At 38.2% G+C, this 16,882-nt stretch overlaps 1 protein-coding gene across 6 annotated transcripts in view; it reads left to right on the top strand.

Moving 5' to 3' along the window:
- Positions 1-16,882, top strand: part of LOC118737979 (homeobox protein homothorax) — a 615,436-nt gene that overhangs the window by 184,874 nt on the left and 413,680 nt on the right. For all 6 annotated transcript variants that reach the window (XM_036468825.1, XM_036468823.1, XM_036468822.1 and 3 more), the window contains one exon: positions 2,133-2,413. In XM_036468825.1, coding sequence (XP_036324718.1) covers positions 2,133-2,413 — 281 coding nt within the window. The remainder of the gene's footprint in view (positions 1-2,132; positions 2,414-16,882) is intronic.

Here is a 16,882-nt window from a genome sequence, read left to right as displayed (position 1 = left end):
TGTATGCGAAGATGGGGTTTTTTAACGCTTCGCCAACATTTCCATGCCCGTACTCGTAACTTCATAGCGGGCTTGACGCTAAAGCTAAAGGCATCCATTTCGTATGCAAAACGCGTGCAGTGGCCACGTGAATTTTGTTGTTGTTGTGTGTGTGTGTGTGGATATGTTTGCTGTTTTAGTTGCTCACCAGTTCATCTTTATTCCTGCCGCGCGTTGGCGTTTCGTCAAGTGATTGTTTCAAATAAAAAAAAAAAAATGCTAAAAAACAAAAAGTTTGACTGGTGTTTGGAGCGTGATTTACAAGGTCAAGCGTTGAAGTTGTCGTCAGCAGCGCAATAAAAGCGGTCAAAAGCAACAATGCCAATATTTTGCTCCCATAACGAAAGCGGTTTTTGGGCAACACACGTGCATACATACTATGTACATATATGTATGTATGTATATATGTAAGTAAAAGTATGCATGGCTGTATTTGCCTGCGGTGGGAACAAATTTGGAAATATTTTCGCGTATATTTTGTGGTAGCTTTTTTTGTGTTTTTTTTTAGCATTCGCATCGAAATACTGTGTCAGCTGTCGACGTGAATTTAGCGCGGCATAGGTAGCACAGAATAAGCGAAAAAAGTAAGCTGTCTGGCCAGCTTTAAACTTGATTGCCACTTGACGTGCAAATGCCATTGTGATGCGCTGACTTACATATGTGCATGTATGTATGTATATATCTGTATGTGTGCGTGTATATATACAACGTATGTATACAATACAAAGGCAGGCCTAATATTACAAACGGAAGCTTAAAGCTTTTAACTCCACCTTCAGGACGCTTCCGCCAACTTGTCTCCTAAGCTGCACAGATTTTTGTACTAATTTCGCTTTGCTTGCAAGTAAGTCCAAGTAGTTTACGGCTATTTAATAGCTACGCTTAGCACACTATCTGCACACAGTTAAACATACATATACATATACATATGTACATACATATATGTATATGTTTGCCGAGCGTTGGTGTTAGTGAGTCGCTACGCTTGACATTATTGAGCTATTAAAATGCGCCATAAAATATTTATCAAACCATTTTATGACATCAAACGTGCAGATAATATAAAATGGAGTAAACTGGATTGGAATACATATAAATAAATAAATGGATATACGTAAAAAACAAAAAAAAAACCGAAGTCAACAACAATAAATAAATAAACTTCGCGAAAGTCATTGCGCTTACGAAACCTGTAATTCATCAAAATATCAAATTTTGCATTTGTTAAAAAAAAAAAATAAATTAGCATAAGCAGCGGATAACGTGTTTCCACCACACTCCCCCACACTTTCCACCTCCCTCAGCATCACAAATGAATGCAAAACGTTTAGACTCGCCCAACTAAGCCTTAAGTCCATTTTTTTTTTGCAGTTGAACGCATCTGCGCTTGAGTTCGACTTTGAGATGCAGAAAAACCGAATCACACGAGCAGCTACAAACAAATTGCACGTTATACTCACTCAGGGCTTTGGATTCGGCTGGCCGACTGCCAATTAAAATTGCTGAGATTATTTTGCAATTAATTTTAATTAACAGCAATTTTAACGCTGGCAATGACGCAGCCAAAAAGTCATATAATAGCGTTTATTGTTTGTAAGCTAAATAACAACAACGACAACAACAATTCAATTTACTGTTAAGCACACCAGCAGATAGACCATATTTAGCAAAATTGCATACACAAAAATTTTATTAATAAAAATATACTACTATACCTAATAATTACACATTTGCTTGAGGTCTTCGCCGCCTTGTATTAATAACCTAATGGAAAAACAAAACAAAAAATACTTTAAATTTTAAATATCGGTATATGCAAGTACAAAAATGTACTCATCAAATTTCCAAGCCTCACAAAAGGCAATAAATATGCTTGCATGTCGACAAAAGCAACTGTACGAAAAATGGCAACAAAAAATTTATTACCTTTCATTTCTGATTTATTTATTTCGTGCATTACATTTATGACAAATTAATTGATTGCTCTTAGTTTTTGCACAAATTTAATTTCTTGTATCTGCTTAATGATCAAATTTTTTATACAAACTCCTAACTCTGCTTTTCTTTCTCTCTCTCTCTTTCCACCCTTACAGTATGACGATGGCCTGCATGGCTATGGTATGGACTCGGGTGCTGCAGCAGCTGCCATGTACGATCCACATGTCGGACATCGGCCGCCCGGATTACAAGGCCTCCCCACGCATCATTCACCGCACATGACACACGCTGCTGCGGCGGCGGCAACAGTTGGCATGCATGGCTACCATACTGGCGCTGGTGGTCATGGTACACCTAGTCATGTATCACCGGTTGCTAATCACTTAATGGGCGCAATACCCGAAGTACATAAACGTGATAAGGATGCGATCTATGAGTAAGTAGAAAATTTATAATTAGCAAAATTTTTTTATTTTATATTTTGAATTCTTTTGATGTATGATTTTGGAAGTAAGGGTTTGGGTTCACTGCCGGGTGAATTTTAATAAAAGCCACTTTGAATGGGGTTGAAAATCACTGGGAAGTGTATTGCAGAACCTGCCTGATAAATATGTATCAGATCAAGGAAATTCCTAGACAATCTCGTTTTATAATAGCAAAAATATTCCATAAATTTGAGCTGGCTAGCCACTGCCTGGCTGCACAGAGACCATTGAGGTCCATAGCGTTACCAGAAAAACTACGACCACATTACACTGGCTAATCTCTGCAGGAGCAATGTTGAAAAACGTCGCACGAAGTCCTCTTGACAAACTTAGACACCTTATCGTACCCTATTTTATCAGCTACTCTAAGATTCAGCGGAAAGCTTGTTCCGAGGAGGCTAATCCGTAGTCTACTAAGGGCTGGATACTCGCGGTCGAAGTTCTGCAGTGTCTGCTCTTTTGTTCCCCATCCCCTGTATTTTTTTCTTATCATTTAACAGTGCCAATTTGGTGGCCAGCAAAGTGTGCTGTTAGTACACCAATCTACCTAGCCTAAGATTTTCCCTGTTAAGACATAGGAGAAACTTTGTGAGCTTGATATCATATGACAAGTTCTGAGCACTTTGCTACTTTGCGTTTAAATCCACATTTTCTGCGCCTGCCGGATCGTATACAAATCGTGCCTCCGTTTAACCGATTGTAAAGAACTCGTCACCGCCTCTATCAGCGTAGCTTCCGACAAAGCGTCTTCTTTCGAGCACTGATCAATGTATCGATAAATTTATCAATAGAAATATTAACACAAATATCGACAAATATGTAGATAAATAGATAAATATATCAAGTACTATATCGGTATAAATAGACAGTCGATAACTTTTTCGATTAATGTACCGTAAAATGGATAGGAATTTATACTTTATTATTAACAAATATATCGACAAATATACCGACAGGTATATCGATATATCGATTTCAATATCATAAAATGAATGGGCAAAAAATAAACAGTCGATAACTTTCTCGATTCATATATCTATAATGTTACCAACGTACTACAATAAATCGATTGTTAATATTATTAAAAACATTCGTGGATATGTTTGTCTGTCAAAACATCAATAATTAAGTCTAAAGTAAATCGATAATTGTGTGCAAAATATGTTTTTTTTTTTATTGTAATACTCCCTCTTTGTCTCTTGGATATCCAATTACTCGTAACAAGCCTCCCCTTTCCCTTGGCTTTTTCTTTTAATCTTGAGCCGTTTCTGTGCAATACTACATAGCTGCCAATAAATGTTCTCTTGCCTTACTTAAATAAAATATATTTCCAACATTTTGCCAGCGCTATGCCCGGCTCAATGCAAAGAAATTAAGAAATTTGAAAGACAATTGAGAAAAAAATTAGCAAACCTTTCATTAGACTCCACTTCTCCATTCCCATGCCTGGCCTTTTCCTTGTACGCGTGCGTCACTTTTTCCACACAACGTTCTCCTTTTTTTGAGGGCGTTGTCCGAGTGTAAATTGTTAAATTAGGGGTTCCTCAAATTGTGCGCTTGCTTGAGCGTGTCAAACATGTATGCATGTAGGCAGGTACGAGTGGAAACGCTGATTAAAAGCCAAAATTTATTAGGGGTTAGTTGATTAGTTAGTTAAGAGTGTTGGTGTTGTTATTGGCATTGTTCTCGGCGACCGTTTCGGGTGCGGTTTAGAGGGACGTTTTGACGCGTTCCACCTCGTCAACTGTTGCGAGTGTTAATTTGCTGATTTTTACACTGGCCCGCTGGCGGTGGAGTGGAGTCGTTTGTTTTATTTGGTTTCCATGTATTAGAAAAATTAATTTTAATTTGGTTTAGTTGTATTAGAAGAATTAATTTACTGCAAGGAAGTAAGATTAATAAATCAAAAATAAGAAACGATTTCGCGCCATTTCCCTTGCAAAAACTAGCTCGCGGCCTACTCATTCTGGTTTTAATTTCTTCTTCGATAATTTAATTGCGTTTATTGCTCAAGGTGTAAATGCAGGTAATTACAAAAATTTAATGTGCGCATTGCGTGCACTGAAACAGCAACAACAATTATAATAAAAAGTAGATATATGTAGATATATTTACATACCTGCCACTCAGCTAGTTGATGCTGCGTACGCTCTCCTTAATCAGCGCACACGCTTTGTCGTTGCACCAAACTCGATTGCTCATTTTGCTGCAAATATTAGCATTTTGAATTCATCTATGCCAGCGATTACTTTACCGTTTACTAGTCTATTTGTGTTCTTAGTTGATTTTTACCTTCCCATACCACTTCGCTCTCTACTTATTCTTTTCATGCCCCCTTTTTTTGCTGCTGCTGCACAACTGATTTCCGTTTAGCGACTACCATAAAAATAACTAACCACTCATTAAAGCTGTAAACTTCTTTTGCATTCAATGGTCTCGCTAGAGCACTGGCATGTGAAGTTTAGTTGGCGATAGTAGTGACTATGCCGCTGCTCTCTGCTGTCTGCTGTCTGCCGTCTGCCGTGTTAATCCTTATGGCCATGAACAACAGCAAAGCTGCAATAACAAGAACACTGTGCGCGATCTCGGCAACATTCCGCATTGTTGACGTTATCGCAAAAGTTGAGCAGCAACACGGCAAGCTTGCGCAAGCATACATGAACTCACAATACACCATTACACAACACTGCCCTCCACTTGTCTTGCTGTTGCTGTTGCTGCTGCCACGGTTGCGCTACAGAACATCAACACACTTTGGCGGTCATACGTGAAAAAATGAGGACACCCAAGCCAAGTGTGTTGGTTGCCAGCCTCAGCGGCAGCTTAGCAACAGGCCAACAAGCTGAAACCAGCCGCTAAGCTTGGGCTTGCATGCGCGTTGCATTGCGTGTATGCTTTATGTGGCTAGCGTTTGCTGGACGATTCAGCTGCCGGAGTCGCACCCGTCCATGCATTGTGGCAATGCGTACGATGAGCACAGCCGCAACGGAGGCCGGCTGGGAAGCTAGCAATGACATGCGTGCAGTAAACATTGGCTGCCTGTTGGCTTGGCTTGCCTTGGCGTGCCATTTAATGACTCCACGCGCTATCGCAGCAGCAGCAACAGCAGCAGCGGGGCGATGATCGTCTGCGTGTTTGTTTGCGTTCTTTTTTTTGTTTGCATTTATCGTAAGCGCCTTATTTGGTCATGCCACTGCACTTTATTACACACAGCACAGTACGCTGCAGCGCTTTTGAGCGCGTACCTATTTAAATGCTTCCATTCATGCCAATGCAGCAGCAAACATTCTCGATCAGCTTGAACGTGGACCGTTTTTTCGTTCAATTCAAATGATCTCCACCAGCTGTTTTTTGTTGCGATTTATTTTTTACTGTTGCCCAGCTTGGCAAACAGCTTCTCTCACTTAATAGGCGCAAATATTTACAGATGCTTAAAAAACACATACATACATATATTGTACGTGCATGTGTGGGTATGTAGTGTGTGCAACCGTTGCTGCTTCCTGTTACTTTCATGTGTCTTCTATAATAACTTGCAATTTGCAGCATTTATGAATTTATGAATGAATGCAATAAAGTTAACGAACGCAGAATACTCGTAGCAAATACATATGTATGTATATAAGAACACTGTGAATGCAAAAAAGACGTTGAAAAATGCATTGAAAGAAGTCGCATCGTCGATCTGAATGCGTCCAATCATGCAAAATATGACAGCTTTTTGCTGCTGTCAGCCTTTTTGCTCTAAAATGCCATGCATGCAAATATCAATCAGCTGTGCATACAAATGCGGCTACTTACAAATACATACATACATACATACATATGAAAATGCATATTTCTTATATTGTAGTTCCATTTGCATTTAATGCCACTTATTAATTGAGCGTTTCTTCCTACATCACGCTCTTACTCACTCTTCATCTCTGTCTTGCGCTATTGCTCCCACTCTCTCTCTCTCTCTCTCTCTCTCTAATTCATGTTTTCCTACTGCCACTGTCACTGGAAAAGTGTTAATTTGTATTATACGCATACTTCACTCAAGCACCAGGACGCACCGATCTCGACTGCAGCCCCGTTGTGACCCTAGTGCACATTGCACGCCTGTCTGTTTTTGTGACAAGTTGTCATATTGTAATATGTCATCTTTTTGACAGCAACATAAATACCCGCGTCACTTGTCGCATTGTCTGTCGGTCATTCCTGTTATGCACTATGTGTATTCGTACATATTTGCAAAAGTGATCAGCAATATTGTTGTATTTAGTTGATCAATATTATGTACAAAAAATATGTATGCAACTCAGTATTTTTGCCACTCACAAGTCGTCTTGTTTGTCCGTCCATCATACTGTGCGTGGCTGTGTTTGTGCGTCGACTTTTGCTTATCAAATACACAATTTGTATCCGTCATAAGCTGTTGTGGATTACAAATTAATGTGCGTGGAACAGCTAGTGAGTCACTCAGCTGTTGCGAAGTGGATGATAGTCATAATACTGGTGTTAATAACTGACCTATGACAATGGGGGATAAGGTATTTCATGCGCATGTTAATAAAGCATGAGCTTAACAGTGAATTTACCTAAATATTGAGAGACAAACAATTTTCTACACATATTTGTTTACATGTACTATGTATGTATGTACGCTAAAAAAGGTATCAAAAAATATAGGGTTACACGGGGTACGTCATCAAAGGCGATAGTAGTTGTATAAGGTAAACATTAAACTAGCTTTGCTTTCGACATCTGGCTGTTTAGAGCTTTAACTCGTTTTGAGCTTTTCTAGCTATCCAAAACATTTACGACCAAAACATATCCTCCTGTTTAAGGTTCAAAATCTTTAGTCGGATCACGGGCAAGCTGGTGCCCACCAACGGTTTAGATTTTATAACAAAGTGCAGAGAGTAAAAGCTTCCTTTGGTGATCGCTTATCTAAAAGAAACACGACCAAAACATATCCCTTAGGAAAAGCTTTTCAAATCTTTATTTAGATTGTGCAAGGAAGTACAGAGAAGATAAGCTCCCTCTGATAGTCGCTGCGGTGGGAGCAGCTTATTAAAGCTTTCTATGGATGTATCATTAATATGCAAATAGTAATTTAAGTAAAGTAGTAAAAGCTTTCTGAACAGAAGAAAATAAAATATATATAGGGTGTGAAATATCGACACCTATTGCTTAAAGAACTATTAAAAGAAGAAAAAAATCTAACAAGAGACGTATAACTTTAAGTCTCACAGAGTTTTGTTTTTCATGGAATGCTTTTAAGAGCATTCACTCGTTTTAGCTTCCAATCCTTTTAGCGTTCATGTCTAAAGAAAAAACTACGCGCAAAACGGAATGTGGAGGCCTAACTCCAAAACCCCTTTCATTGCTATGTTTGTTTGAGCCTTTGTCTTCTCTCAGTCTTTCTTTTATATTAAAAGGTTTACTTCTATATATATTACTACTCCGTGAGAACTTTTGCCCTTTTTGAGTCTATGAAAAATCTGTGGAAAGTTTAAAAAAGCTCTGCAATCGTGCTAAATTTTTGAACACTGCCCCAGAAGGAACTTAGCTATTGGTGACGCATTCCACCAAAAACAAAAAACGTCACATACTTTAACACACTGTTCACCGGGCCATACCCGCGCTACAAGCTATTTTGAGATATCTCTAAATTTTGTATACGACTGGTACAGTAAAAAAGCTCGCTCTGGCCAAAATCGGTTTCAAAAAAGTTCGATTTTAATGAAAGTAAGCCAATTTCCTTGCAAAGCTTAAACAAAATAAAAACTTCGAATTTCCTTTAAAGAAGTCTTCTATAGGCTTTTCACTTCGTAGCAACTGTTTGGCTGAGCTTTCACTTTAGATTTCACCATTTAACAATCATTCATAACTTTCGTTATGAAATGAAAGCTTTTCGTTTGCACAAGTAAAGCCGGAGGTAAGGTAAGAAAAGCATGCAAAAGTAATGATTTTATTAAAGGTATATTTTGCTTTTACTACATAGATAGAGAAAAGCTTTTGCTATCCAATTTACTACTTTATGAAGAAGCCACACTTTCACTTAAACTTTGAGCTTTCATTCCGTAAAATTTCCTTGCCTCGCCACTCAGCTTATTTTTTATCTTGTGCCAAATGATTTACAACATTTTCAACAAACCGCTGCTTGATGTTTACCACGTGTTATTCACTTGTTAAATTTGCTAATATCACTCATTATTATGCTATCAATTAGCATGTAGGTGCGAAGTTTGATTCACCTGCTTCACAAACAACAGCTTCTGCATGAGAGAATCCCCATTGGGACTAATAAAACATTGCACTTATGTGGTAATTCGCACCTACCTAATAAGGAGCAACCCGTAGTGAGAAATCGAAAGAAAAATTAAGGAAGAACATAAATTCCATGCCAACTAAACAGATAAAGTTAAGATATAAAAATTTAACAGCAAGGAAACACTTCCTGTGGCACATTTCCCTATTATTTTATTGTGAATTCATAAGTGTTTTACACACACATAAAGGGTAATTATGGAATCAAGTGTGTTGTACAACAACAACACTTATTCGGGCATATAAAACTTTTAATAAAATACACAACAAGACGCAAGTAATGCAAGTGTGCTAACAACAAAAATGATAACAGCTAAGAGTTATGGGTAAAAAAAAATTTACCTTCAGCGCGAGAGTTGTAGCAGCAGCCACTGAGTAGGAGTTAAGCGAATCATGCTGCAGTGCAACAACAAACATAACAATAAATTTATTGTAGCAGCGGCTATAGCAACATCCGCATCAACAGCAACAGCAATAGCAACAGCAACGGCAACAGCAGTAAATGTGCGCATTTTTATGAAGAACTTAACACCTTTGCTCAAGTGTTTGCTAACAACTTGTATGCGCACTCAAACGTCCAGGTGAGCTGAGCTGCTTGTTGGCCGCCGAAAGTTGAAATGGACAGGCTCTGCACAAAGGAACACAGAGGAGATACATATGTATGTACACATAAGAGCCAGAGGAGTACCCGCATCGGCGTAGCCAGAATGAAATTTAGGGGGGGCTCGACCCTATTAAGCTGGCATTTCAGGGTACTATTTTATATATATATAAGGAAAATTTGAAAGTTAGGGGGGGGGTGGGGCTCGAGCACCCCCCTACCCCTACCTGGCTACGCCCATGAGTAACCGTAATGCGTGTTAGTGACTATCATAAAACAACCTGAATGTGCAGCAACAGCGGCAGTATTGCCAACTGTTCGTAGGACTTTTATGACTTGCACAAAAGGCAGTTCAATGTGGAGACGTCATAAAAACGGTCATATGTATGTATGTATGTATGTATGAACATGTGCAAGCATGTTTGTATGTGTGTATTCGTCTCTCAGCTGTATGCGAGTTGTCAGTTTCTCACTGATCATCCTCATTCATCGCAGAGTTTTAGTTGCAAGCATGCATGAGTGGTCATTTTTATTGACAAAACACAAAAGGTAACACAGCTAAGTAGCTTTAAGATACATTCGCCACAACAGCAACAACAACGACCACCAACACCAATAAAAGGACACAACGCTGAAAAAAGGATATGTATTGGAGCACAAAGCGCTAATGCATTCGCTATTACTTATGTAGTTGCTGGCTGATAAACAGAGCATGCAATACAAAAAAATACAATAATAACAACAGCTTGCAATGTGTTAAAGTGCCTTAAGTGTGCAGGCATATCAAACGCCCTAAAAACGTTTTTTCCACTCCTGCTCAATTCTAATGAAGTAGCAGAACTTGCAAGAGAAAAAAAATAGTGTTTGAAAAGTGGCAAACAAAAAATTTCTGCTGAAACATGCTTTCGCTTTTGTACGTACGCGCTCACTCGCTTGGCTAAAGAAAATTATTCAATTAAATGTCAAATAAACGAGCAAATGACTGAGTGCTGGCCAGTGTGTTGGCAAAGTGGCGGGGAGTGACAGCAACCATTTGAAATTCTAATTGAAAAATTATAGTGCTAGCAACGCATGCATGTATGTATGTACCTATGTATGAATATAGATAGTGGACAAATCGAGGGTGAAAAAGGCGGCTGTTAACCGCAGTTACATAGGCAGTATGACTAAGGAGAACGAAGAGAGAGACAGAGGAGGGCGAAAAAAATTAGGGACTGCATTTGAAGTTATTTTTTAGTAGTTTTTTAAATTTTGTATGCGTTTTTTTTTAAGTTTTTTTTTTTTTGTTTGTACCTCTCGCGTTAACTAAGCGAGTAAGTGTGGAAGGAAAAAGCATACATCTGATGGTCGACAAAAAATGAACTACGAAAAATGCTATTAAGGTCACTAGATTCATGTTTGTTGTTGCGTGTTCATGCATATACCCTAATTTTGCTCAGGTGCAATTTGTTTGCAGAAGCGTGAAGACAACTAACTGCATTGCCGTTGCTATTGTTGTTGCTGTTGCTGCTGTGGTGTCCTGCGCTGGATTGGGTTGAGTTTTTTTTGTGCCAAAGACGTAAAAATGTCTGCATTTATATACATATTTTCGGAACATTCATGAAAAGTTGTAACCAAAAAAAGCAGGCCAGGATTGGAGTTGAAAAAATATATGTATTGTATATTTTAACCTTTAACTGTGAATTTAAAAAAAAAAAGAAATTTGGTTCAAAATTAATTATTTCAACATTAAAACTTTTCATTTAAGACCTGTGTGTTTATGACTGTTTATTTATTAAAGAAGATTATATGAGATTGGCCGGCAGCCCTCTGTTAGACTCACGTAGACTCAGGATGTTTTGTGCTGCTACCGCATAAGGTTAACAGTTATCCTAGTTTCCCTATAAACCAATTGGTGCTTAGTAAGTTTCTAAGAGGTCATCAAGAGCATCGTAGAAATAACTGTCAAGTGCCTTCGCTTTCCATTTTGCTAGAACCGCGCACTGGCAGAGAAGGTATTGGATGGCTTCCTCTTTGTTCTCGTCCATGCGGCTGCTGCAGCAGTCGTTCCAGGGTGTGCTCAGTCTGGCTCCGACAATGTCCGGTTAGTACTCCAGTTACTATGCGAATGAGTTAAGCGGAGATTTAGTGCTTTCGGCCACAGTTTTCTGGTACAGGTTGCTTTCACTTGCCATCTTTCATTAGTGATTAAATGTTGAATTATCATTCCAAGGATATTCTGTATATCTGTCGTTCCATGGCGCGAAAGTTTGCCAGCCTTGCAATTTCACTTAACGTCGTAAGACTATGCATGTGCGGAATGTCTCCACTATCTCGTTAAGAGATCGGAAGCATTGAACAACTACTATTGAAATCAGTGATATTTTTCTCAGAGATGTAGTAGCCGCCTGGCTGGTAGTGAGAATGTAGCCATCAAGCACTACGGCAATCAAGAAGACGGAAGCTAATTGTTCCGAATAAATCCCACTCCTGACCAGTGTTGCCAGAACTTTTTGGGCCGACCGGCTAGATTGGCAAAAAAAAGGGGCTAAAAACGGCTAAAATGTTTTAGTGAAATTTCACATAGACTCTGGCAAAAAACGGCTAAAATGTTTTAGTGAAAATTCACATGCTTTATTTAAATAAATCGCAAGAAACGAAAGACTAGTTAACACCATTAATTTATATCGAGTGTATATTCCTCATCATCAAATGAATCACTATTGTATATATCACCTGAATTCATTAATTTTAAGAGATCGTCATCTACAGTAAAATTATGGCAGCATTTTTCTTCACGTTTTAAACCGTATCTTATATATAAAATAGCGTTTAACGTTTTAACGCACATTGGATTTCTTTGCTTAGTTTTTATTATATTCATTGAACTAAATATTCGCTCTACTTCTGCATTACTTATAGGCAAAACAAGAAAACTAAAAACTAGGTTGCAAAGGTCAGCAAAAGGGTTTTCTCCTAGGGCATTTCGAAATTGATAAACTTCGGCCCAAAATTTTACAGTTGAGTCTAAATTACTCCAGGTATGTAACGTTAACCGTTGCCATTGCATCTCTATGGATGTTATTTCGTCGGCATTATATTTGTGTTTTTGTTGCTGTAGTTGAACAAATACTTTTGGTTTAATTACTCTTAATGCATTTCCAACCGAAAAAAAGTCAACTTTGTTAGTGTGGCAATATTTGTAGGGAGGCGTTGGCGTAATTCCTTTATTAAAGTGATAATAAAATAGCGAACATTTTCTCGAATTATTTTCTCGGCTACGTGGTCTAAAGCGTTTGTGCTTACTTTTGTTTTTAAATACTCTTCAAAACTGTGATAAAACTGAGGAAATGGAGCAAGGTATGGTTCCAACGGGGAGCATATAGGATCAAATGTGTCCGCGCTAATAACCACTAGGGAGCATAGATGCGAAAGTAAAACATTGAGTTCATTAAAATTCTTCATTGGGTCTGCATTATTGCTTTCGAACAACTTGTTTACTTTTTGCACCTGAAAATTAGGCAAATAGTAAAATCGGCTAAAAACGGCTAACTTTTTTTTACAAACCGGCTAACAATCGGCTGTTGCTATCAAAACCGGCTAAATCTAGCCGGAAAACGGCTAAAATGGCAACGCTTCTTCTGACTTATTGCCGAATTTTGACCCATCCTTATAAACAAGGATTGATATTTTTTCCCTCACTATATACCATGTCCATTCTTCCCTTGAGGTAAGACGTGTCATGAACGTGGTCTTGGTAGTGCCGGTCTATAGTTGGTTGTGGGAAATCCAGTAAGGTCGTTCAAGATTTTGCAGTGACTTATATGTGGATGCTCCATTTCTTGATCGCGTGAAGCATGTTTAACGGTTTGGTAGCTGTTGTCTTCATGGCTACGGTTATCTGTAGAGAAGCTAGCCGTTGGACCATATATTTTTCTATCCTTTTAGTGTATCACTAAGGATTTTTGAGATTTCGAAACATTTTTGATATACTTTTTCGGCAAAAAGTAGTTGACCATTGTGTGTATTTGTGATATTTTTTATCGGAAAGTTGGTACTTGAAGGGTGGTCCCATAGTAATATGGTTTAGTTGCGATTATGGGAACATGCAGAAACTAACAATTTAACAGTGAAAGCTCGTTGACGGATGTTTCAGGTTTAAATCGATTTTTTTTTTAAGAACTGTTTAGTATCAAATAATTTTCTAAGAAATAATGCAACAACTTACTAGTGTTAACTGTACTCTTTCAAAAGCGATTTTCTAAATCTTATGCTTCAAAAGCAAAATTCATTGAAAACAAATATTTTTTCGATACAAACACTTTAGAGATTACTTCTACAAGTTTGTGGAGTGTACTGTACACCTCTCATAACCGGAAAAAATTACAAATTGATGCCTTAAAAATCAAATGGACGCTAGCTACATATGTATGCGCGTTCTTCTAATGGACGCTTACCCTAGTAGAAATAAAGCCACAGACGCCTACATACCTACATATGTATATATGTACATATGCACATATGCATAGTACAATTGGATCGCTGCTGAATTGTCAGACACTGCGGCAGGCATTTTTTTAAACGCAAATACCCATACATAATCCATCAATTCATGCAGAGCTCATTAATACGTAAAAAAAAACGAACAGCTAAAAACTAACCAAAAAAATGTTTTTCTCGAAAACTAAGGCAACCCAAGCAACACATATGTATGTATATGTAGCTGACCATTTCAAGCCATTATCCAAAACATACAAAAGCCATGATCATTTTAAGGGCAGCAAGTATCTACCTTTTTTTCAATTTATTCTTCGTCGAAAGAGGAATACCATTCTTTGGCTGTTTGCGCAGGGATTATTGAAATTTGCTATGAGCAAAGGATATACAAAAAGCAAAAAATACAAGAATATAAAAAAAACAAAAGGATCAAATGTGTGCATGTGTGTGTTGCGCAGAGCATGTGTGGCAGCAGAGAGAAAGGTGTAAGAAAAAGAGCAACTAAATAGTCGCACGGGTTGGCAACCAAAACGAAGCCAGCCGGAAAGAAGTCAAACGAAAAGCCGGCTGTGCGTGGAAGGCAGCTGTTTTGTCTTAATAGATTTTTGTTTGTTAAAAACTATTGAAAAATTTAAAATAAATGCTGAGTGCGGCACCAGCAAACTAACAGGCTAACCTAATATTCGCGGCTTGCGTTTTGGTACGCACGCCGTAGCCTTATTTTTATTGCATCACCCGAAATTGACTTGCGTGCGTTTCTTCCATTTGATTTCATTGAGCGAAATGTCAAATCAAAATGTCACGCAGAACAAAAATTGGAAATTGAGTTAGCTTCATACGCACGCCGTTCAATTTCGGGTGGTCCCATACAAGTTGTATTTACATGAGAAATTTTTGACGGTAAAGTGGCGGCGTGCGTGAATATTAGGTTAGCCTGTAACTGGCATATGGTGATTCAAATAAGTATCTATATTTTTTAATGTGAATAAGCATGCCGAAACATTTTAAAATGCAGTATTTCGCTTGTTGCCGCAACATGCATCTAAACATTTTTCTTCCGTACATACATATACGGTTGTAAGTACAAAAAAATAGGCGACAGCTGTCACTGCTATTTTTTTCACTAAATAAAAGTCTTTATATTTCCATTTATTTGTATTTATATTTAGGTACTAAGTATATGTAGGCCATATCACGCTTCATACAAAAGTACTATACATACATATGTAAATTGCGATGAAACTGTAGCACAAAAAGTAATATAATAAATTTAAAGAAAAATTGTGTAGCATTCACATGTGCACTCGCAGACACCCAAATAAACCATTTATCATGTGACAGTAGCCCAACAACAATTTTAGCCGGCATAACAAACACACAGACAAGCCTGCATATGAACGTCGAGTTGCACACGAAAATCAATTTGTCATTATGACAGCGCGCGGACAGAGGTAAGAGGTAGAGAAATAACGTATGTTGTCCAGAGAGTGTGGCAAACAGGCTCAACAGCCGAACAAAACAAATGTCGATGGAGTCCAGTTTTGTGTGTAGCTGCTGAAGTTCAGTGTCGACACGCACAAATTGCCAGTGTGACAAGTCGAAAGACGTCAGACGAAAGTGAGTCTGAGAAGATGAAAAAATAATGAAGTATATATATATGAGATACATAGATACACAAAGCAAAAAAATAAAAATAAAACAAGTAGAAAAACATATATTTTGCGTTTTGACAGATATTGGTCAAAGTTAACAACGTGCATGCTAGCGCGCTTGTCACTTTTTGACAGCTGGTAATGTCATTGTGACGTTTGTCGGCGCTTAGGCATGCGATCTGCTTATATGTATGTACATATATACCTACATACTTATTTATGTCTATACTTGTGGCATGCGTTGTTAGAAAAAAGAGGAGCAAAAGGTGCTGTTGCGCAGCGTACTATGTAAACAGCTGATTCATTGATTTTGACAGCTGAAAAAGAGTATTTGGTGCGTTTGATGATCCGCACGCATATTGGCTTATCATCTATTAGTTGTTGTTCCTGTTGTTACACGTGAACTTACACTTGTTGTAGTTTTTATATACTGCTGGCGCTGCTATGTCGTACATACTTAGTAGATAAGTTGATTTTTGCCAATTTTTTGACATCTGTTGTCAATGTTGATTAAGTCACACAGCGCAACAGTTTGTCAAGCAGGCATGCCAAAGTCCGACTGACAAATATAGCAGCAGGTAAGCATGGCAACAACAGCACAAAACTTACATTTTTATTAATAACTTGGTGGACAACAACAACTGCAGCAGCAGCAGCTCATAAATAGCCACTGCCTACAAGATGCCCATTCGCTTGAGCCTATACGAGCTCTCGCAACATGGTCAACAATTTTTGTATGTTTACATATGCATCTACATATGTAAATACATACACACATACATGCATATGTATTTATTATATGTATCTCCTGTGTTCTTATATAGCATTTATACCTCTGTGCTTGCTGAGATTTATTACGTTTTCGTGCAGCAATGACCCTCCTTTTTAGCGCTGTTGCTGTCACATACTTGTTGATTTCAATAAATTATTACCATTTATGCAGGTTTTTGGCGCTGCTCACAAACACATTTGTTAATTGCATATTTACTGTTTTTACGTGCCTTACACTCACTCAGTACACTGTCCAGTACTCAAGCGTCTCTCTTGCGCGCCCCGAACCGCACCGCAGCTTCTCTTCTTCTTCTTCTCCATCCTAGCGACACGTTTTTAGTTATCATTTGTTGTGTTGTTTTTTTTTGCTCTCCCGCACAGTATTGTAGCGTAATTTATTTGGTGTGGGGCAACGTTGACGCTATAAAACAATTTAAAACAATTTAACCATTAATTTTAAGACAAACGTTTTAAGGTCAGCAACACGCTGCCTACGTCGGTGGATAACCACTAAATGTTGCAGATTCGGTTTGGGGATCTCGATTGTACAGAAATGTTCAATTTCGCTATCTGAGAATGTTGCTTAAACATGCGTCCGCAAC

Source organism: Rhagoletis pomonella, unplaced genomic scaffold (assembly GCF_013731165.1).
Source record: "Rhagoletis pomonella isolate Grant_MI unplaced genomic scaffold, Rhpom_1.0 Rhpom_scaffold_00004, whole genome shotgun sequence".
Taxonomy (NCBI): domain Eukaryota; kingdom Metazoa; phylum Arthropoda; class Insecta; order Diptera; family Tephritidae; genus Rhagoletis; species Rhagoletis pomonella.
Note: the sequence above shows the minus strand (reverse complement) of the source record. Positions and strands in the feature narration are given on the sequence as shown.